The following is a 22,390-nucleotide window of genomic DNA, read 5'->3' as shown; positions in this document are numbered from 1 at the left end:
AGAATAAAACTCATGCATATTTTAGCTGTCACATCCGTCCATATTCAGCCTTAACGTCTGTTTCAGAAGCTGCCACCTGGGGTCATCTGGGAAGTGATCCTCAATAAACAGAGCAGGATGGGTAAGGAAGTAAAACTCACTGTATCTGCAAAAGAAGACCGTGGAATCATGCAGTCTTTCATAACGTTTCTGAAATCAGAACCAGGGTGAAGCAGGCAAAGCGGTAGAAGAATGAGTGTGGAATATTTACATGCCCAATTCAGATTTCAAGTAGAACTATAATTTAGCATAAGGGATGCGGGTGGCACTGTGGTCTAAACCACTGAGCCTCTTGGGCTTGCCGATCAGAAGGTCGGCTGTTCGAATCCCTGCGACGGGGTAAGCTCCCGTTGCTCGGTCCCTGCTCCTGCCAATCTAGCAGTTCAAAAGCATGCCAAAAAGTGCAAGTAGATAAATAGGTACCACTGCAGTGGGAAGGTAAACAGCATTTCCATGCGCTGCTCTGGTTCACCAGAAGTGGCTTAGTCATGCTGGCCACATGACCCGGAAGCTGTACACCGGCTCCCTCGGCCAATAAAGCGAGATGAGCGCCGCAACCCCAGATTCGGTCACGACTGGACGTAATGGTCAGGGGTCCCTTTACCTTTACCTATAATTTAGCATGTTGAGAATGAGCCGTAGCGGGCCTCAGGCTCACACTCTTCCCACCCCCCTCCATCCCTGCCCACCTGCAAAGGGTTTGCAAACGACCTCCTGGTTTAGATTAACCAAAGTCTGTTGTCTCACCCAAATCCGACAATCAGTGCTTTATGTTAACTATGGTTTGACAAGCCATCTTTGAACTATCGTTTAGCTAGCTAGCTTGTTTAAACAAACCATGGCTAACATTAGCCACAGTTAAAGGTCTGTATGACCCTTCCTTGATCTAATTCCCTCTAGACCAGCCTTTCTCAACCTGTGGGTCCCCAGATGTTGTTGAACTACAACTCCCATCACCCCTAGCTAGCAAGGCCAGAGCTCAGGGATGATGGGAGTTGCAGTCCAACAACATCTGGGGACCCACAGGTTCAGAACCGCTGCTCTAGATGTTGCCGAACTCTAAATCCCATCAAACCCAACTAGGGGCAGTGGGAGTTGTAGTCCAACACAGCACTAGGTTGACAAACAACAACCCAGCTTCCAGGATCACCAGGGTAAATGTAACACTCTAGAACCACACAAGAGGATAAATGGATGGTTGAAGGAGTTTACATAATCTCCCTGCCACCGTGACACGCCATGCCAATGGCTTAATTCTAGATGCATATAATAATTCATAATAATTCTAGCTGGAATATAATAGTCAGCCCTGTGGCTGTCAAATCACCAACTCTGAGATGTAGTCTAAGGGGGGTGGGGAAAGTTCTCTAGAAGCAACGGAATTGAGCTATGCCTTCGTTGTGTTCCACACTGGTGAGAGCCAGTGTGGTGTAGTGGTTAAGAGCGATAGACTTGTAATCTTGGGAACCAGGTTCCCGTCTCCGCTCCTCCACATGCAGCTGCTGGGTGACCTTGAGCTAGTCACACTTCTTTGAAGTCTATCAGCCCCACTCACCTCACAGAGTGTTTGTTGTGGGGGAGGAAGGAAAAAGGAGATTGTTAGCCGCTTGGAGACTCCTTCAGGTAGTGATAAAGCGGGATATCAAATCCAAACTCTTCTTCTTCTTCTTTCTGCCTAACAACATACCTGAAAGTGAAGTTGCCCTTGTCATCCACAGAGCCACTTCCCCACGTACTGTCCAAAAGGTGCCACCTTCCATCGAGATGAACAGTGCTCCAGACATGACTGTTATATTCCTCAATGACCTGTTCTGCTTCGTATCCATACCCTATGCAGTAGCCTGACAGCGTCTTGCACTGTATCCCTGCAATACTGAGAAGGGAAGAAAGGTATTCAGGAACACCATTGTGATCAAGGGACTGCGGCTGCTTTAGCTGATTTTCTTTTTGAACAAGATCCTCTTTCACTTTGCTGTTTTCAGAAGCCAAACAACAGCCTTCCCAGCTCACTGCATTTCACACTTGTTCTTGTCCTGTCCGGTCTGCCTCATTAGGGGTGTGCATTGTGGGATTTTGATGGAGATGGAGACAATAGAATTATTATGAGTGTAACCTGGGACCACTACTTTACTTTTCAGAAAAGCCATGGCTCAGTAGTGCTAACAGACCCGACTGTGACCACAGCTTGCCTCATTTCTTTCTTTCATATTACAAGTTACAGGTAGGTACCCGTGTTGGTCTGCCATAGTCGAAACAAAACAAATTAAATTAAATTAAATTAAAAAATTAAAAAACTCATTCCAGTAGCACCTTAGAGACCAACTACCGTATTATTCACTCTATAAGACACACCAGATCACAAGACGCACCTAGTTTTTGGAGGAGGAAAACAAGAAAAAAAATATTCTGAATCTCAGAAGCCAGAACAGCAAGAGGGATCGTTGCGCAGTGAAAGCAGCAATCCCTCTTGCTGTTCTGGCTTCTGTGATAGCTGCGCAGCCTGCATTCGCTCCATAAGATGCACACAAATTTCCCCTTACTTTTTAGGATGGAAAAAGTGAGTCTTAAAGAGCAAAAAATATGGTAAGTTAGTTATTGGTATGAATTTTTGTGTGGTATCTGAAGAAGTGTGCATGCACACGAAAGCTCATACCAATAGCTAACCTAGTTGGTCTCTAAGGTGCTACTGGAGGGAATTTCTTTATTTTTTAATTTAATTTAATTTTTATTTTTTTTCATATTACAGATGTAGGAAATCTTTGACCATCCAGATGTTGCTGAAGTATAGCTCCTGTCATTTCTGGCCATTGGCTAAGCTTGCTTGGCCTGATGGGAGTTGCAGCTGAGAAACATCTGGAGGGCCAAAGGTTCCGCATGCCTGCTATATAAGCATGGCGGTCCTTTCTTTGCACCTGGTCCAGTTATCCCATTCAGGACCAGGGTGTCCACCACACCTGCCCGCCCCCTCTCCCCAAGAAACAGTCCATTGATTTCAGTGGATCTGCTCAAAGCTCAATTCAACACAACCCTATACTGTATATGCAAATTTGCTTCAGGAACATTCAAACCATTGAGCAGGGTTGGGGAACCTGTGGCTCCCATCATCCCTGCCACGAAACCACTGCTTGACCCGATAACTGGGGCTGAAAGAAGTCACCTGCACATTTCTTCAAAGAGTCCACAATATCCTGTACAAATTCCTTTTCCTGACTGCAGAACATCTGCTGCCTCTGAAGTCCTCTTGGCTTCGTCATAGAAGGCTTCCATATCATATTCTGGAGAAATAAACACATTTATGAAACACTTCAAAGCATGAAATGCATAGTGAACAAGGGTCTGCAAGAGTCACGTATGGGTTACAAACGTTCAGAAGATGTAAGTGAGCAAGCAATTCAATGAACATATACGGTATCTTTTTTCCAAAAGTTTATTGTGTGACAAATCACCTATATGATGGCAAATCCACATCCAAATGGCTCTCACTTTCTCCAGGTCACTGTGGGCTTTTTGGAGCAAGACGCTCACCAGGTTTTCCACGCTATCCTTGACATTCACCTGTTTCACAAAAGGTAAATAGATTTGGTAGCAGTTAGAATGGGTCAGTGTCGAGATGCAGTGGTGGACTAGATGGAGGACAATAAACTGTGTTTGAATCCTGGGGCGATGGAGTATCTTGGTGGGTGGTTCTCATGTTCTAGAAATTGACAGGTTTCCTGTTCTGGATGTGGTTGCACTCCCCCTGAAGGAGCCAGTTAATAGTTGGGGTACTCCTGGATTCATCATCATCATCATCATCATAAATTTATACGCTGTCTATCTGGCTGGGTTTCCCCAGCCATTCTGGGTAGCTCCCAACAGAATATGAATAATAATAATTAAAAAATAAAACATCAAACATTAAAACAAGGTTGCCTTCAGATGTCTTCTAAAAGTCAGATAGTTGCTTATTTCCTTGACATCTGATGGGAGGGCGTTCCACAGGGCAGGCGCCACCACCGAGAAGGCCCTCTGCCTGGTTCCCTGGTTTTTAATGACTGATGTTTTAATGTATTTTTAATCTTTTGTTGGAAGCCGCCCAGAGTGGCTGGGGAAACCCAGCCAGATGGGCAGAATATAAATAATAAATTTATTATTATTATTATTATTATTATTATTATTATTATTAGTCTTCAGCCTACGTGAACAGTCCTTCTGTTGTGTTAATCATGCTTCCCATTGTGACCTTCAATGTGGACATAAGAAGTTGCCTCTTCTCAGGAGAGCACACTTGAAGGTACTCTTAAAATTCAAATCCACGTTAAAAAAAAAAACCCTAATGGGCATCCTAGCAGATTCCTTGCAGGACTATTACTCCACTTGTAAATATATCACAATAACAGACAGCATACCTTCTGTGCATAGGCATCGAGTTCCTCAAACTGCGTCAAGTCTATATCTATTGATTTCTCATTGGATTCATCCCAAGGATAATCTAGGAAGAAACATGGAAGATGTGGATTTTGATCTGTTCTCATACCTATCTCCAGTATCCATTCACTGGGACGTTAACTGTAGGTTCATTTCAGGAACTATAATGGTAGCGTAACAGTGACACAAACAGGGCTGCTTGAGGTGATGGATAAAATGTACCCGCCCACATGCCACATACAGAAACCCCATTCCACTAGCAAAAACCAAATGGTGGTGATGGGACAGAATCCTTTACCATACCTGAGGAGAGCAGGCTAACCTAGTGGATGTAGGGGGAACATAATAGTATGCAGGGATGTGTCTTCTCTTCCCTGACCTTTAAAGCCCTAAACGGCCTCGGTCTAGTATACCTGAAGGAACGTCTCCACCCCCATCATTCTGCCCGGACGCTGAGGTCCAGCGGCGAGGGCCTTCTGGCGGTTCCCTCATTGCGAGAAGCAAAGCTACAGGGAACCAGGCAGAGGGCCTTCTCGGTAGTGGCGCCCGCCCTGTGGAACGCCCTCCCATCAGATGTCAAAGCGATAAACAACTGCCTGACATTCAGAAGACATCTTAAGGCAGCCCTGTTTAGGGAAGTTTTTAACGTGTGATATTTTACTGTATTTTTGGTTTTTATGGAAGCTGCCCAGAGTGGCTGGGGAGGCCCAGCCAGATGGGCGGGGTATAAATAATAAATTATTATTATTATTATTCCCTCCACCCACCCAGGAATATCTGAAGCCCAAGATGGCCCTCTCACTGCCTAACGTTAGGGCCGGCCTTGGTGTTAAATGTACGGTGCATCTAATTTTTACCATGCAAGCCTTGTTCCCAGAACATCTCAAGAGGTGTGGACGGGCTCTCGTGAAAACTGCTTTCTCTGCTACTATGATATACAACTCCTATCATTCCTCGTGACTGGCCATGCTTGCTGAAGCTGTTGGCAGTTGCAGTCCAACAATATCTGGAGGGCCAAATGTTCCCCACACCTAATATATAGCCATATATAGCGATAACAAAGGGACGCAGGTGGTGCTGTGGGTTAAACCACAGAGCCTAGGACTTGCCAATCAGAAGGTTGGCAGTTCGAATCCCTGCGACAGGGTGAGCTCCCGTTGCTCAGTCCCTGCTTCTGCCCACCTAGCAGTTCGAAAGCACATCAAAGTGCAAGTAGATAAATAGGTACCGCTCTGGCGGGAAGGTAAATGGTGTTTCGGTGCGCTGCTCTGATTTGCCAGAAGTGGCTTAGTCATGCTGGCCCTGCTGTATGCCAGCTCCCTCAGTCAATAAAGCGAGATGAGCGCCAAAACCCCAGAGTCAGCTACGAGTGGACCTAATGGTCAGGGGTCCTTTATAGCCATAACAAAGAAGTTATATTTACCGTACAGATCTTTTTTCTTAAGCGCCATTGTTCTTCCTCCTTCTCCTGGAAAGCCTACAAAATCGCTACTGTTGGGATGAGACAAGATGAACATGAAAGCATATATCACAATTTCCATCATCCTGGCAGTGGAGCTGTGCTTGCCCAGGTGAGACAGAGCACTGGTTTGGGAGACATCTGATGCTTCATTGAGTTGCAAAGGCTTTCTGGGACATTGTACAGTGGTACCTCAGGTTACATACGCTTCAGGTTACATACACTTCAGGTTACAGACTCCGCCAACCCAGAAATAGTGCTTCGGGTTAAGAACTTTGCTTCAGCATGAGAACAGAAATTGGGCTCAGACGGCGCGGCAGCAGCAGGAGGCCCCATTAGCTAAAGTGGTGCTTCAAGTTAAGAACAGTTTCAGGTTAAGAACGGACCTCCGGAACCATTAAGTACTTAACCTGAGGTACCACTGTATTATAAAGGCTGGCCAGGTTAAACTTGCACAGACGTTAGTTTGGGTTTTCTGCGGATTGACGTTTGCTCTGAATTAGCACCAACAAGCAGGTTTTTAGGGGAATGTTCTGGGGCAAAAAAAGAGCGCTCACAGAGCTATAAAGGACAGACCATACCTGGAAGGAGCAGAGGAAATGTAAGTGTGGATAAGCCCTCGATGTTACACTGACAATCACAGAGTTGCTGATCTCACCTCCTTCCTCCGTCCCTTCCTCCTCCATGATGCAATACATAATGGGAGCACACTTTGTTTGAGTTGCAAGACCAAACATATGCTTATCGCACCTCCACCTTAGCCAGACAGATCTAGAATCTTTCCTATCACACATGTATTTTCAATAATAAATATTAGGTCTCTTATTTTCCTGACTGTAGCCAGGGTCAAGTGCTTTCCTCCAAAAGGGATTCTGCTTCCGTTCAGCTTCTGCCAACATTCAGCTCCAAATGCTAAGAGTAGGGAGATTTCTTTACCCAGTCAACCTGCAAGCTTGGTGTTTCGGCCAGGTATCTCCTCACCCTGCCCCCCCCCCCGAGCATATCCATTTTTATTATAGTGGTACCTCAGGTTAAGTACTTAATTCATTCTGGAGGTCCGTTCTTAACCTGAAACTGTTCTTAACCTGAAGCACCACTTTAGCTAATGGGGCCTCCTGTTGCCGCCGCGCAATTTCTGTCCTCATCCTGAAGCAAAGTTCTTAACCCGAGGTACTATTTCTGGGTTAGCGGAGTCTGTAACCTGAAGCGTCTGTAACCTGAAGCATCTGTAACCCGAGGTACCACTGTAATTGGGTTTATAAAGTTTATATACCACTTGACCTTAAAGGTAAATATAAAAGCCATTTACAAAAAGGAATGAATACAGTGGTACCTTGGTTCTCAAACTTAATCCGTTCCGGAAGTCTGTTGCAAAACCAAAGTGTTCCAAAACCAAGGCGTGCTTTCCCATAGAAAGTAATGCAAAATGGATTAATCCGTTCCAGACTTTTAAAAACAACCCCCAAAACAGCAATTTAACATGAATTTTACTATCTAACGAGACCATTGATCCATAAAATGAAAGCAATAAACAATGTACGGCAGTCACACAGTCAATCCATCAGTAACTGAACTGGGTTCCACACAGTCACAAAAACAAAAACAAAAAAGCCCCCAAAACAAAAACGTGAAATAAATAGCAAAAACAGACAGACCTCAGCGTAACACTCAAAACGGAATTGTGGCACTCAAAACGGAAGCGTAACACTCAAAACGGAATTGTGGCACTCAAAATGGAGCTCATTCAGCTTCTGAAGAAAGTTTGCAAACCGGAACACTTACTTCCAGGTTTGCAGTGTTTGGGTTCCAAGTTGTTTGAGTACTAAGGTGTTTGAGAACCAAGGTACCACTGTACTTCTTTTTAAACAAAACAACACCCAAGCCCCTATTTGAATTCCTATTGGCCACAAGATGGCAATAGAAGATGGTCTGAAACCTTACAGCACTATCCCTAGGAGTGGAAACACAAAAAAGGATGTTGCAGAGGGGAAGGCAATCGCCTAAGCATCATGTTGTCGTTTGAGCTTAAGACACTGCACTGAATTCTGCAGCTTAGTGGTTTGCACTAAGTGACAGCTTAGTGGTTTGCAGCTTAGTGGCAGAGCAGAAGATCCCTTGTTCAGTCCCAAACAGAGAGGACAGTTGTAACAGGAGGAAATCAAAAGGTGAAAAACACAACTATAAAATAGGCATGTAGAATGAGTAGTTGCACGTGAGTTAAAATAACAAAGTCCAAGTAAAGACTCTCGATTTTATCAGATCATCAGGTATTATTTCCAGATCTACTAGGCTTGTGTCTTGAAAATGATGGTTTTGCTAGTCTATGTCATGAAGAAATGCCAAATCGCCTTTGAATTTAATCATGTGTAAGGTGCCTTAGAGGGACGCGGGTGGCGCTGTGGGTTAAACCACAGAGCCTAGGACTTGCCAATCAGAAGGTCGGCGGTTCAAATCCCCATGACGGGGTGAGCTCCCATTGCTCGGTCCCTGCTCCTGCCAACCTTGCAGTTCGAAAGCGCATCAAGTGCAAATAGATAAGTAAGTACCGCTCCGGCGGGAAGGTAGACGGCATTTCTGTGCGCTGCTCTGGTTTGCCAGAAGCGGCTTAGTCATGCTGGCCACATGACCCGGAAGCTGTACACCGGCTCCCTCAGCCAATAAAGCGAGATGAGTGCTGGAACCCCAGAGTAAGTCACGACTGGACCTAATGGTCAGGGGTCCCTTTACCTTTTAAGGTGCCTTACTTTCAAATATTTTATTTTGTATTAATTTCCATGAATTCCATTTTCTAGATAACATGTATAAGTTCTACACCGTACACTCAAATATAATTTAATGATCCTATTAAGTTTTGTACGTTAATAAGACAAGGGATTTGTTTTCTTTACAGTCAGAAGTCTGCTTTTCCCCCCTCTAGCTGTGTAAGCGTCAACCCCTTTTCCACTGGGTTGTTACTGGGTTGTTTACCCTGCAGGATCTGTGCCTAAAATCAGCTCCTGCCTAGAATCCCAGTCTTCAAATTTCACTAGTTACTAGTAATTAGACAGTTCCCAACCCTAGTCAGTTGGTGAGCTTCCCAAACCCTCTTTCAAAGTAACGCAAGCAAATTAAGATGCCTTGGTTACCTTTTTGATGTAGAAGACGTCCGAGTGATTATTTTTCTGCTTTGGAGGGAAAAGTATTGCTGCAGGATGAACAATTAAGCGCTTTCATCCAGGAACGAAGTGCCAAAGTGAGGGTGAAGGTGAGGGCAGAGCGTGGTTTGATCTGAGGTTGCCAACACCACCCCCCTCCTTGAGACCTTGGCATTAAGACAGAGGAGTAGCAGGAATGGCACCTGCGAAGTGAAAACAAATGGCAATCATAAGATGTTTTTAGCTGGAGTGTGTCCAAGTTCCCAGCATGGGGGAACAAAGATAGGGCAGGTGTCTCTGTTGCTCATTACCTCTCCTCCATAAGAACAGCCTCTTGTTCTCACAGTGGCCCGTGGGATAGCAGCAACTGCAAGCAGGATCCGTGCACAAGAGCCCTCTCTCCTCCTGTGATCTCTAGCAGCTGGTATTCAGAAGCCTTGCTGCCTCCTTGGCTTATGGCCATGGATAGCTCTCTTCTTCATGAATTTGCCTAACCCTCTATTAAAGGTTAGGTCCAGTTGTGGCCGACTCTGGGGTTGCAGCGCTGATCTCGCTTTATTGGCCAAGGGAGCCGGCATGCAGCTTCCGGGTCATGTGGCCAGCAGGACTAAGGCACTTCTGGCGAACCAGAGCAGCGCACGGAAACGCCGTTTACCTTCCCGTCAGAGCGGTACCTGTTTATTTACTTGCACTTTGACATACTTTCATAGAATCATAGAATCATAGAGTTGGAAGAGACCACAAGGGCCATCGAGTCCAACCCCCTGCCAAGCAGGAAACACCATCAGAGCACTCCTGACATATGGTTGTCAAGCCTCTGCTTGAAGACCTCCAAAGAAGGAGACTCCACCACACTCCTTGGCAGCAAATTCCACTGTCAAACAGCTCTTACTGTCAGGAAGTTCTTCCTAATGTTTAGGTGGAATCTTCTTTCTTGTAGTTTGGAACCATTGCTCCGTGTCCGCTTCTCTGGAGCAGCAGAAAACAACCTTTCTCCCTCCTCTATGTGACATCCTTTTATATATTTGAACATGGCTATCATATCACTCCTTAACCTCCTCTTCTCCAGGCTAAACATGCCCAGCTCCCTTAGCCGTTCCTCATGAGGCATCGTTTCCAGGCCTTTGACCATTTTGGTTGCCCTCCTCTGGACACGTTCCAGTTTGTCAGTGTCCTTCTTGAACTGTGGTGCCCAGAACTGGACACAGTACTCCAGGTGAGGTCTGACCAGAGCAGAATACAGTGGCACTATTACTTCCCTTGATCTAGATGCTATACTCCTATTGATGCAGCCCAGAATTGCATTGGCTTTTTTAGCTGCTGCGTCACACTGTTGGCTCATGTCAAGTTTGTGGTCAACCATGACTCCTAGATCCTTTTCACATGTACTGCTCTCAAGCCAGGTGTCACCCATCTTGTATTTGTGCCTCTCATTTTTTTTTTGCCCAAGTGCAATACTTTACATTTCTCCCTGTTAAAATTCATCTTGTTTGTTTTGGCCCAGTTCTCTAATCTGTCAAGGTCGTTTTGAAGTGTGATCCTGTCCTCTGGGGTGCTAGCCACCCCTCCCAGTTTGGTGTCATCTGCAAATTTGATCAGGGTGCCCTTGAGTCCATCATCCAAGTGGTTGATAAAGATGTTGAATAAGACCGGGCCCTTTCGAACTGCTAGGTTGGCAGGAGCAGGGACTGAACAACGGGAGCTCACCCGACGCAGGAATTCGAACTGCCAACCTTCTGATCAGCAAGTCCTGGGCTCTGTGGTTTAACCCACAGCGCTACCCACCCTCTATTAATATCATCCAAATTGGAGGCCATCACAATATGTTAGGTTAAGCTAGGTTACGAACAAACTCAGATGAGCTTCCAGGGGTCAGCAACCTTTTCAGCAGGGGGCCAGTCCACTGTCCCTTAGAACTTATGGGGGGCCGGACTATATTTTGAACAAAAAAATGGAACAAATTTCTATGCCCCACAAATAATCCAGAGATGCATTTTAAATAAAAGGACACATTCTACTCATGTAAAAGCACGCTGATTCCCGGACCGTCTGTGGGCCAGATTTAGAGGGCGATTGAGCCGGATCTGGCCCCCGTCCTTAGTTTGCCTGCCCATGGCTTAGGCCAATAACACTTATGATAGTTATGAGCTGAAATATTTAGTAATTAGATACCTTATACAGTGGCAACTCAGGTTAAGAACTTAATTCGTTCTGGAGGTCCGTTCTTAACCTGAAACTGTTCTTAACCTGAGGTACCACTTTAGCTAATGGGGCCTCCCGCTGCTGCCACCGTGCCGCCACCACCCAATTTCTGTTCTCATCCTGAAGCAAAGTTCTTAACCTGAGGCACTATTTCTGGGTTAGCGGAGTCTGTAACCTGAAGCATCTGTAACCCGAGGTACCACTGCAAGCTTAATTAATCACAGCAGGGATGGGGGATCTTTTTGGTTCTATGTTCTAGATCCTTATCAGCATCTGTCTGTGGGTCAAAATCCCTTTCACTTCCATAAGGTAAAAGGTAAAGGACCCCTGGATAGTCCAGTAAAAGGCAACTATGGGGTTGCAGCGCTCATCTCACTTTCAGGCCAAGGGAGCCAACGTTTGTCCACAGACAGCTTTATGGGTCATGTGGCCAGCAGGACTAAACCACTTCTGGCGCAATGGAACACCGTGACGGAAACCAGGGTGCACGGAAAAGCCGTTTACCTTCCCGCCGCAGCGGTACCTATTTATCTACTTGCACTGGCGTGCTTTCGAGCTGCTGGGTTGGCAGGAGCTGGGACCGAGCAACGGGAGCTCACCAAATCGCAGGGATTCGAACTGCCGACCTTTCGATCGGCAAGCCCAAGAGGCTCAGTGGTTTACACCACAGCACCACCCGCATTCCTTAAGGGAAGAGGGGAAAGGACTATAAGGACCGGTTTTAGCATTTCAATTAGATCAGGCATAACAGGAGTGGGGGAGAAGCCTTTGGGAGTCTCCACCTCTCTCTTTAAGAGCACAGCAAGACTGAGCTTCAAGGGGAAGAAAAGAGACTTCTCTCTCCTTCCTTTTTATGGGCTCAGTTCAGGAGTGCCTGTGAGCTCCCTGCAGGGAGCCTGGCATGCCCAATCTCTCTGCTGAACCAGCACTAAGAAGACCTCCCCCTCTCCTAATGAGGGGTGTGGGCACAATCTTGCTTAGTGCTGAGTTTTGGCACACCAGAGAGCTCTCTGCCAGGAGCGCCATGGCTCAGCCGAACACACTAGGCTTTTTTTCCCCTAGATCAGCTGATATGAAGGGGGAGCAATCCTGCTTTGCAAAGGGTCCCTGCTTTCTGCATTGCTTCAGAGGCCCCTAACAACCAGCAGGCTGGCAGATATTTTGGGAGCTGCACAAAGCAGCTTTGGAAAGCCACAACCCTATCAGTCAAGCCCCACTCATACCTGGATGACAGCAGGTGTAGAGGGGGTTGGCCATGGTTTGCCAAGAATGGTCATATGGCCCAAATGTTGAACTGGCGGCAAGATTTTCCCAGGGGTCGGACGTTCCCCATCCCTGCTCTAAAGATACAAAATGTGACCTTAGGAGCTGAAGGTTTCTTGCCTTGCCGCAGGGAACAAGCACCCAATACTGCTGAAATGTGCCTTTGTAAACAACCGTGTTCTATCAAGGCCTCTCCACGTGAATTTGCCATTCAAGCAAAATTCAAAAACTTTCATGTGGATCTTTATTTAACAAAATGAACCTTCTTTGGGAAAATTAAAGCACTTTTATCTCTTAAAAGAAGCTAAATTTTATCTTGCTCAGTTTCCTTTTGGGGGAAAAGCTCCTGAAGGTATGAAAGAGCAAAAAATAATTATTTTTTTCAAAGGTAAGAAAATTAGCCAAATACAGAAGCCGTTTAAAAAATGTGAGGAGGGGTGGATATGCCCTGCTGACTTCTTCTTCATCATCATCATCATTTATTATTTATACCCCGCCCATCTGGCTGGGTTTCCCCAGCCACTCTGGACGGCTCCCAACAGAATATTAAAAACACGATAAAACATCAAAAATTAAAAACTTCCTTAAACAGAGCTGCCTTCAGGTGTCTTCTAAATGTCAGGTAGTTGTTTATTTCCTTGACATCTGGTGGGACGGCGTTCCACAGGACGGGCGCCACTACCGAGAGGGCCCTCTGCCTGGTTCCCTGTAACTTCTCGTAGTGAGGGAACTGCCAGAAGGCCCTCGGAGCTGGACCTCAGTGTCCGGGCTGAAGGATGGGGGTGGAGACACTCCATCAATTATACTGTGCTGAGGCTATTTAGGGCTTTAAAGATCAGCACCAACACTTTGAATTGTGCTCAGAAACGTACCGGGAGCCAATGTAGTGCCTGGAAAATGACATGTTTTCTTCATGCAACAGAAAGCAGTTTGGGAGCGGGTCCAGTGCAGAAAATTTCACCCTCATACTAAAAGGCTCATAATAACTTCAAGAAAACATACTGCTACGAAATGTGTGTCTGGACCTGTATGCAAGTCGATCACGCACACATATTTCTATGCATACTCCCAAGAGTTTTAGGATCTTTTACTGGAGTTAAACACATGTCTGTTATGAATTCATGCTTAATGTTATGTCTCAATAAGTTCACACACAGGAGGAAGAAAGAAAAATTGGTTTATTGCATGAAATGAAAATGAAAGGATTATATTTTCAGACAGCAAGATTTACAAGTATAAGAGGGCAGCAAATCAGACAGTACAAACACACCTTGATTTTAAAGAGTAGTAGTAATAATAATAATAATAATAATAATAATAATAATAATAAATTTTAAAGAGTAAAAAGATCCCCATCAAAAGCCTAGAATATTTCTTCTGTCACCTATTTGTTGACCTATGGTCCAGTGAAGTGCAGGGCTTTTCTTCAAGAGCATCAGAAATTTATATGAGGATTTCCAACATACAATCATACCTCAGGTTACAGACGCTTCAGGTTACGTTTTTTCGGGTTATGGACTGCCGAAACCCAGAAGTACCAGAACGGGTTACTTCTGGGTGTCGGCAGTCGCACATGCGCAGAAGTGCCAAATCGCGCTTTGCGCATGCGCAGAAGTGCTAAATCGTAACCCGTGCATGCACAGAGGCGGGTTGCGAGTGATGCGGGTTGCGGACGTGCATCTCGCACAGATCACGTCCGCAACCCAAGCGTCCACTGTACTTAATTTTGCGCCTTTCTTTTGGAAATAAATGCAACTGCTGCACACATCATTATCTGTTTGAGGAGCAGCCACTTGGGGTCATCCGGGAGGTGATTCTCAACAAAAAGAACAGGATGTGTAAGGAAGTAGTAGTCGTTGCATCTGCAAAAGGACAAGGAACAGCGTTAGAATGCTTACAGGCCCAGTTCAGATGGCAAGTGAAACCACAGTTTAGAATGCTGAGAATGAACCAACGTGAGCCCCGGGCTCACACTTTCCCCCACCTCCTTCCTCTCTTGGCTATGAAAGGTTTCAAGCACCTATAACTTCTCTTCTCGCCCACATCGGATGGACTGACAAATTCAAACCATAGCGTATCAAGCTAGCTTGTTTAAAAAAACCATAGTCAACATTAGCCACAGTTTAGGCTTTGGGGGAGACTCTAAACTAGCCTTCTGATTCCTTCCAGATGATACTGAACTCTGTATTCCATCAATCCCAGATAGCATGTCCAATGGTCAGGGGTGATGGCAGGACCAGATTTAGGTTTGATGAGGCCCTAAGCTACTGAAGGTAATGGGGCCCTTTATATGTCCAGCTGTATATAGAAATGAGCAAACCAGTGATATTTTAGGGAGCAGGCTAGCAGGCAGGGCCCGTTACTTAGATCATGGGCACCCACACAACACAAAACAAAACACTGTTGCTGTATGTAGGTTTTATTTTATTTGTTTTTTATCTTTTATCTTGGAAATGTACGTCCAGTTTTTGTTTCCTTTACATTTTTGGGAGGCCCCCAAGAGAGCGGGGCCCTAAACTATAGCTTGTTTAGCTCATATATAAATCCGGCACTGGGTGATGGGAGTTGAAAACAGCTGCAGGGCACCAGATTGAAGAAGTCTGCTGCATTGCAATGAATGACCCACCTCCAGAACCCCCAAATCTTGCACGCATAGCCCAACATACTCAAATGAACCATTTGAGAAGATAGAGGATGGTGGAGTTTCCTTGTTTCCCCCGCCACTGTGATGTTCCATGCCAATGGCTTACCGTATTGTTCGCTCTATAAGACACACTTTTTTTCTCCTAAAAAGTAAGAGTAGATGTGTGTGTGTCTTATGGGGCAAATGCAGGCTGCGCAGCTGTCGCTGAAGCCAGCAGAACAAGAGGGAGAGCTACGCAGTGCCTCTTGCTGTGCTGCCTTCCCAGAGAAGCGGGAGGAGGGACGGAAGGGAGCCCTTACGGAGCCCCTTTCGTCTCTCATTCTGCTTCGCTGGGAAGCCAGCAGACCAAGAGGCACTGCGCAGCTCTCCCTCTTGCTCTGCCGGGTTCAGCAGAGCAGCGCCTCTTCAGCGAAGCAGGAGGAAGAAAGGAAGGGGCTCCTTAAGGGCTCCCTTCCATCCCTCCTCCTGCTTCGCTGAAGAGTGTTGCTTCGTCTCGTCTGCCTCCTCCGATCCCCCCAGCAGAGACAATGCTGCTAGGCAGCCAGCAGATCCAGCTTCCCCAAAGGGGCGAACGGATCGGTGGTTCCTCCTTAGCCTGATCCTCCCTCCTCCTTCCTCTTCAACAAGATTTGATTCAGAATATTTTTTTTCTTGTTTTCCTCCTCTAAAAACTAGGTGTGTCTTATGGTTGGGTGCGTCTTATAGAGCGAAAAATACAGTAATTCTTATTCCACCAGCTTATAATGGTCAGCCCTTTGGCCATCCAATCACAAACCCCAAGAAGTGGACCAAGCCAAACAGAAAACCCAGGAAAACAAAGGAAGTCAACCAGGTTACAGTGGTACCTCTGATTAAGTACTTAATTTGTTCCGGAGGTACGTTCTGAACCTGAAACTGTTCTTAACCTGAGGTACCACTTTAGCTAATGGGGCCTCCTGCTGCCGCTGTGCCGCCGGAGGACAATTTCTGTTCTCATCCTGAAGCAAAGTTCTTAACCTGAAGCACTATTTCTGGGTTAGCACAGTTTGTAACCTGAAGCGTATGTAACCTGCGGTACCACTGTACATCATGGTGCCCCACACTATGATTGGTTTTCTATTTCCCCGCAACGTACCTGCCAAGGACCCCGCATCTTCCCCATGTGCAGTCCAGAAGATGCCACTTTCCATCAAGATAAACAGCATTCCAGGCGTGCCTCTTCATGTTCCTTGTTCTGCCGACCAAATACCTACACCGTATCCCTGCAAGACTGAGGGGGAAAGAAAGGTATTCAGGAACACCCTTGTTGCCAAGGGGACTGGCTCCTTTCATTGCTTTTATTTTGTTTTGTTTTGTTTTATTGGACTGGAATGGCCATCCTTCATTTTGTTCCACAACAGAGATAAGGAGAGTGGGATTTTTATGGAGAAAACAGAAGTTCCGCATGAGACCACTACAGTGGTACCTCGGGTTAAGTCCTTAATTCGTTCCGGAGGTCCGTACTTAAGCTGAAACTGTTCTTAACCTGAAGCACCACTTTAGCTAATGGGGCCTCCTGCTGCCGCCATGCCGCTGCTGCGAGATTTCTGTTCTCATCCCGAAGCAAAGTTCTTAACCTGAAGCACTATTTCTAGGTTAGCGGAGTGTGTAACCTGAAGCGTATGTAACCTAAAGCATATGTAACCCGAGGTACCACTGTACTTTACTTTGCAGAAAAACCATGGCTCAGTAAGTGCTAACAGGCCCAATTGTGGCTGCAGCCTGTCTCGTTCATTTGCATAGGGGGAATCTTTGGCTCTCTGGACGTTGCCATTGGTCATGCTTGCTGATGGGACTTGTAGCAAAGCAACACCTGGAAGGCCCAGGTCCTCACTCCTGCTATAAAGGCATGGTAGTTTGTATGTTGCACTGGTGTATAAATTCATGTTATAAGCAGAATCGGCTTATATTTTGAAAAGAAGGAGTGAGGAATCTAGCTGATGCTTTTCAGGCAGTAAGAAGGGGTTTTTTAATGTACATGCAGTGTTTGGTGGGGAGGGACCAAGCAGGATTTCCAGTGAATACAGTGGTACCTCGGGTTAAGAACTTAATTCGTTCTGGAGGTCCGTTCTTAACCCGAAGCATCACTTTAGCTAATAGGGCCTCCTGCTGCCGCCGCACCGCCAGAGCACAATTTCTGTTCTCATCCTGAATCAAAGTTCTTAACCTGAAGCACTATTTCTGGGTTAGCTGAGTCTGTAACCTGAAGCGTATGTAACCTGAAGCATATGTAACCCGAGGTACCACTGTATATGCCTTCTTCTAGTCCGGGAATATGCAGTTGTCCCATGTGGTAGGGTGGTTGAGCTTTTGGGGGGCAAAGTTGTTCTGCTTTTCTGGGAAAATCTCCAAATAATCAACACTTCCAATATGGGCTGCCATGCAACCAGGTTTCCCCAGACATTTTAAACCGACTTCCCCAAAAATTCACCCAGACACCATTTCCGATGGATGAATGTTGGCAATATCTGGGAAATTCCAAACATATGGCAGCCCAACTGTACAGCGATCAAACCTGCAATCTTGGTGTTATCATCACAATGCTCTAACCAACTGAGCTATCATATGATATATCAAAAGTTTCCTTCAGGAGCATTCATAGTTTGGTGCTGGGGTGGGGAACCTGTGGCTCTGCAGATCTCCCACCGTCCCTGCCAAATAACAGCTGTTTGCCATGATGGCTGAGGCCAAAAGAGTTACCTGCACATCTTTGCAAAGAGTAGAGAATATCCAGAACAAATAGTCTTTCCTGACCGAAGGACATCGGCTGGCTTTAAAGCCAGCTTCTCTCTGTCACGGCAGCCTTCCTCATCATATTCTGGAGAAATAAAGAGATTTGTGAAATGTCACCCCAAAGTTTGCAACGCACAATGAAAAAGGGGCTGCAACAGTCACACTTGGTGTGGCAGGGACACCAGGTTTTCAAAAACAGCTGAAGCAACGTAGTCCAGGCGGGGAGTTATTGAAAAGCTATTTCATTGTGCCTTCATCTATCTGCACGCAATACCTTTAAAGCACATCTGAAGCACATTCTTTCCCTCAAAGCATTCTGGGTGCTATAGTTTACCCCTCACAGAGTTACAATTCCCAGCAAACCACAGTGCCCATAATTCTTTTGAGGGTAAAGAATGTGCTTTAAAGGCATGGTGTATACAAGCCTAACTGCAGATTATCCAAATAAAAGAAACAGCAGCCACCAACACACAGCTTTGCTGCTTGTGTTGTAGAGCGCTGACTTTTTTCTACAGTTAGGTAAAGGATGGGGACTTGTGGGCAGTTGTCAGAGGCAAAAGAACGCCAGAATGCAAAAGGTGGCATCTCCACCTACCAATATGATGGCAAATCCACACCCAAATGGCTCGGACTTTCTCCAGGTCACTGTGGGCTTTTTGGAGCAAGACGCTCACCAGGTTTCCCACAGTATCCTTGACATCCACCTGTTTCACAAAAGGGAAATAGATTTGGTAGCAGTTAATATGGAGGAGCGGTACCCAGTTCCTTCCTTCTACCTAAGGCTGCCACTTGTTTAAAGAAAATTTAGGGTGCAATTGTACAGGCACTTACAAGACGCTCGGTGCTATTGAATTCAGTGGAGCTTCCTTCTGAGTCAAAATGCGCAGGATTGCACAGGCGATTAAGTGTATGTGTTTGAGCTGAACAATCATGTGCATGTGTTGGATTGTGGGGAAGCATTCAGCCAGCCAGCCCTGTCAGCTTCCGCTGGTGGAGGGGTGCGCAACTCCCCATTCTACCTGTGGGTGGGCAATGGCATACATGGGGAGGGCATTTGATGAGGCCCTAAGCTACTGAAGGTAATGGGGCCCTTTACATGTCCAGCTGTCCTTTGTCAACAACAAATTGAGTTGGTTTTTTGTGCTGAATATATGCTGTTATGGACCTAATGGGTATCTAAAGCCATTTGCACATGTTGTCATGCAACCAGTCCATGCAGAATGTAGGTACAGTGGTACCTTGGGTTAAGTACTTAATTTGTTCCAGAGGTCCGTTCTTAACCTGAAACACCACTTTAGCTAATGGGGCCTCCTGCTGCTGCCGCGCCGCCAGAGCACGATTTCTGTTCTCATCCTGAAGCAAAGTTCTTAACCTGAGGTACTATTTCTGGGTTAGCGGAGTCTGTAACCTGAAGTGTATGTAACCTGAAGCGTATGTAACCCGAGGTACCACTGTACCCTATATATAGAAATGAGCAAACCAGTGATATTTGAGGGAGCAGGCTAGCAGGCGGGGCCCATTACTTGCATCATAGGAGCCTACACAACACAAAACACTGTTGCTGAATGTAGGATTTATTTTGTTTTTTTATCTTATATTTTGGAAATGTATATCCAGGTGTGTGTTTTTTCCTTTTAAATTTTTTGGGGGCCCCTAAGAGAGTGGGGCCCTAAGCTATAGCTTGTTTAGCTTATATGTAAATCCGGCACTGCCCTGGCTACTGCTGTTGGAACCTGGCAGGATTGGGGAATCAGCACTGAGTCACAACCACGGTTGTTGATTCTCACCTGACTTTTGAGTCTTTTTTCAGCCAGAACTCACAGGAATTCAGTTCCAGCACCTCTCAAGTGGGTGCCATCAGTGGCGTAGCGTGGGGGGTGCAGGGGGGGCCGGCCGCACCGGGCGCACTCGCACTCGTAGCTCTCTGCCCCTACCTGGCTCACTCACTCTCTCTCACTGCAGTGCCCTGGGTGCTGACAACCCATGCTATGCCACTGGGTGCCATTGTCATTTTAAGAGAACAAGGAAGGTGTTCGTGGTAAATTCTGGCACCTCTTTTTCTAGAAAAATAGCACTGGTTATCACCTGCCAAAGCAATGTTATTGCCAAATATCTAAGTACAGTGGTATCTTGGGTTAAGTACTTAATTCGTTCCGGAGGTCTGTTCTTAACCTGAAACTGTTCTTAACCTGAAGCACCATTTTAGCTAATGGGGCCTCCCGCTGCTGCTGCACTGCCAGAGCATGATTTCCGTTCTCATTCTGAGGTAAATTTCTTAACTTGATGTACTATTTCTGGGTTAGTGGAGTCTGTAACCTGAAGCGTATGTAACCTGAGGTCCCACTGTATAACTGCGTACTCCACACCATATTGTACAATTAATGCACAAGCCCCACCCTCAAATAATCCTGTGAACCATAGTTAAGGGGTGATGCGAATCTTAGCTCTATGAGGGATAAACAACAGTTGTGGTATTCGGGGGGGAGGGCGGTATTTGCAGCCTTCGTGAAGAGGCACTTTTTATATTAACCATGCAGAAAATGGGAGCACCGTATTGTGACTTACAAAGTTTGTTATTTGACGTGGACAGAATAAGTTGCCTCCTATCAGGAGTGTCTACCTGAAAGTACTCTCAAATTCCAAATGCCCATTGAAAACCTGAGCATCCTAGCAGATTATTTGTTGGACTATTATTCTACACTGAACATATGACAATAAGAGAAAGCAAACCTTCTGTGCGTAGGCATCCAGTTCCTTAAACTCTGCCAAGTCTATCGGCATTGATTTCTTATCGCGTTCAACCCATGGACAAAGTATGAACAAACATGAAATATTCAGTCGAGAAAGTCCTACAAGTCCAGCAGAAAAAGGGAAGAAGTGAGAGAAGGAGACAGTGCTGGAGCAAACAGGATTTTGATCTGATCTAACAAGAGTATAATGGTACCTTGGATCCCAAACGCCTTGCGAGTCAAACATTTTGGCTCCTGGACACCACAACCCCGGAAGTGAGTGTTCCGGTTTGTGAATGTTCTTTGGAACCCGGACGTCTGAGGCGACTTCTGTGACTTCCGATTGGCTGCAGGACCTTCCTGCAGCCAATCGGAAGCCACGCCTTTGTTTCTGAACGTTTTGGAAGTCGAACGGACTTCTGGAACGGATTCCGTTCAACTTCCGAGGTACCGCTGTACTCCTGGACACATGTAGACAGAACTTGCGGCGGGAGTGGCATGGTTTTCACATCCTCCTGCAATAGTTGCTACCTCTTTAGGGAAGCTCCACCCCAGCAGCTAAGGCCATTGCACCCCCCTCCAATATCCATTCATCCGAACATAAACTGTAGGCTTATTTCCAGAACGATAATGGCAACGTAACAAGTGATGGAAACTGGGCTGATAGGTGAGGGTAAAACTGTCCCCATTCCCCTAACACCGATGATAGGACAGAGTCCTGCAGCACACCAGAGGAGAGCAGGCTAACTTTGATATACAGCAAGTTTGTGGGGTCTTTGGGCCTCCAGATGCTACTGAACCACAAGTCCCATAATCCTTTGCCCCTGGCTTTGCTTGCTGGAGCTGATGGGAATTGCCGCCCAACAATATCTGGAGGGCCCAAAGTTCCCTACATTTGAAATACAGGTCAATGGCCACATATAACCATAACAAAGGAGATTCTGACTAAACATCAGGAATAACACTCTGATGGCAATATCTGTTCAACAGTGGAACCGACTCCCTCAGAAAGTCCTCCTTCCTCGGAGGTTTTTAAGCAGAGGTTGGATGGTCATCTGTCATGGATGGTTTAGTTGAGATTCCTGCCATTGTAGGGGGTTGGACTAGATGACCCTCAGGACCCCTTCCAAGTCTACAATTCTGTGATTCTGCGAAAGAACTGATATTTACTATTCAGATTTTCCGGAGGTTGCGTTGATCCTTGTCCTTCTCCCATCTTGGAAACCTACAGAATTGGGATGAGATAATAGATGTACATTAAAGCATATATTAACAGGGACACGGGTGGCGCTGTGGGCAAAACCACAGAGCCTAAGACTTGCCGATCAGAAGGTCGGCGGTTCAAATCCCCGCGATGGGGTGAGCTCCCGTTGCTCAGCCCTGCTCCTGCCCACCTAGCAGTTCGAAAGCACGTCAAAGTGCAATTAGATAAATAGGTACCGCTCCGGCGGGAAGGTAAACGGCGTTTCCGTGCGCTGCTCTGGTTCACCAGAAGCGGCTTAGTCATGCTGGCCACATGACCCGGAAGCTGTACGCCAGCTCCCTTGGCCAATAAAGTGAGATGAGCGCCACAACCCGAGTCGGCCGCAACTGGACCTAATGGTCAGGGGTCCCTTTACCTTACTAAACATATATTGGCTATGCTGACTGGGACTGATGGGAGAACGATCTCCATATAGCCACACATTCCCCATCCCCGATATGTTGCTCTTACACCAGTGTGACATTCATAGCTGGCCTTAATTTCTTTATTTTATTTATT

General features: G+C 46.1%; 1 protein-coding gene across 1 annotated transcript in view; it reads right to left on the bottom strand.

Annotated features, from left to right (window-relative positions):
• Nucleotides 1-20: 20 nt before the first annotated feature.
• LOC307210924 (kyphoscoliosis peptidase-like) overlaps nucleotides 21-22,390 on the bottom strand; it is a 41,227-nt gene continuing 18,857 nt past the window's right edge. Inside the window, exons 3-12 of the mRNA XM_079967129.1 lie at nucleotides 21,799-21,853; nucleotides 20,630-20,748; nucleotides 18,495-18,603; nucleotides 17,867-17,984; nucleotides 16,263-16,397; nucleotides 14,230-14,366; nucleotides 4,428-4,510; nucleotides 3,506-3,594; nucleotides 1,727-1,792; nucleotides 21-145 (exon numbers count right to left, since the gene is read on the bottom strand). Coding sequence (XP_079823255.1) covers nucleotides 22-145; nucleotides 1,727-1,792; nucleotides 3,506-3,594; nucleotides 4,428-4,510; nucleotides 14,230-14,366; nucleotides 16,263-16,397; nucleotides 17,867-17,984; nucleotides 18,495-18,603; nucleotides 20,630-20,748; nucleotides 21,799-21,844 — 1,026 coding nt within the window. The 5' untranslated portion in view covers nucleotides 21,845-21,853 and the 3' untranslated portion in view covers nucleotide 21. The remainder of the gene's footprint in view (nucleotides 146-1,726; nucleotides 1,793-3,505; nucleotides 3,595-4,427; nucleotides 4,511-14,229; nucleotides 14,367-16,262; nucleotides 16,398-17,866; nucleotides 17,985-18,494; nucleotides 18,604-20,629; nucleotides 20,749-21,798; nucleotides 21,854-22,390) is intronic.

Source organism: Podarcis cretensis (genome assembly GCF_951804945.1).
Source record: "Podarcis cretensis genome assembly, chromosome: 2".
NCBI classification, from domain to species: Eukaryota; Metazoa; Chordata; class Lepidosauria; order Squamata; family Lacertidae; genus Podarcis; species Podarcis cretensis.
This window is presented reverse-complemented; position numbering and strand designations above follow the sequence as displayed.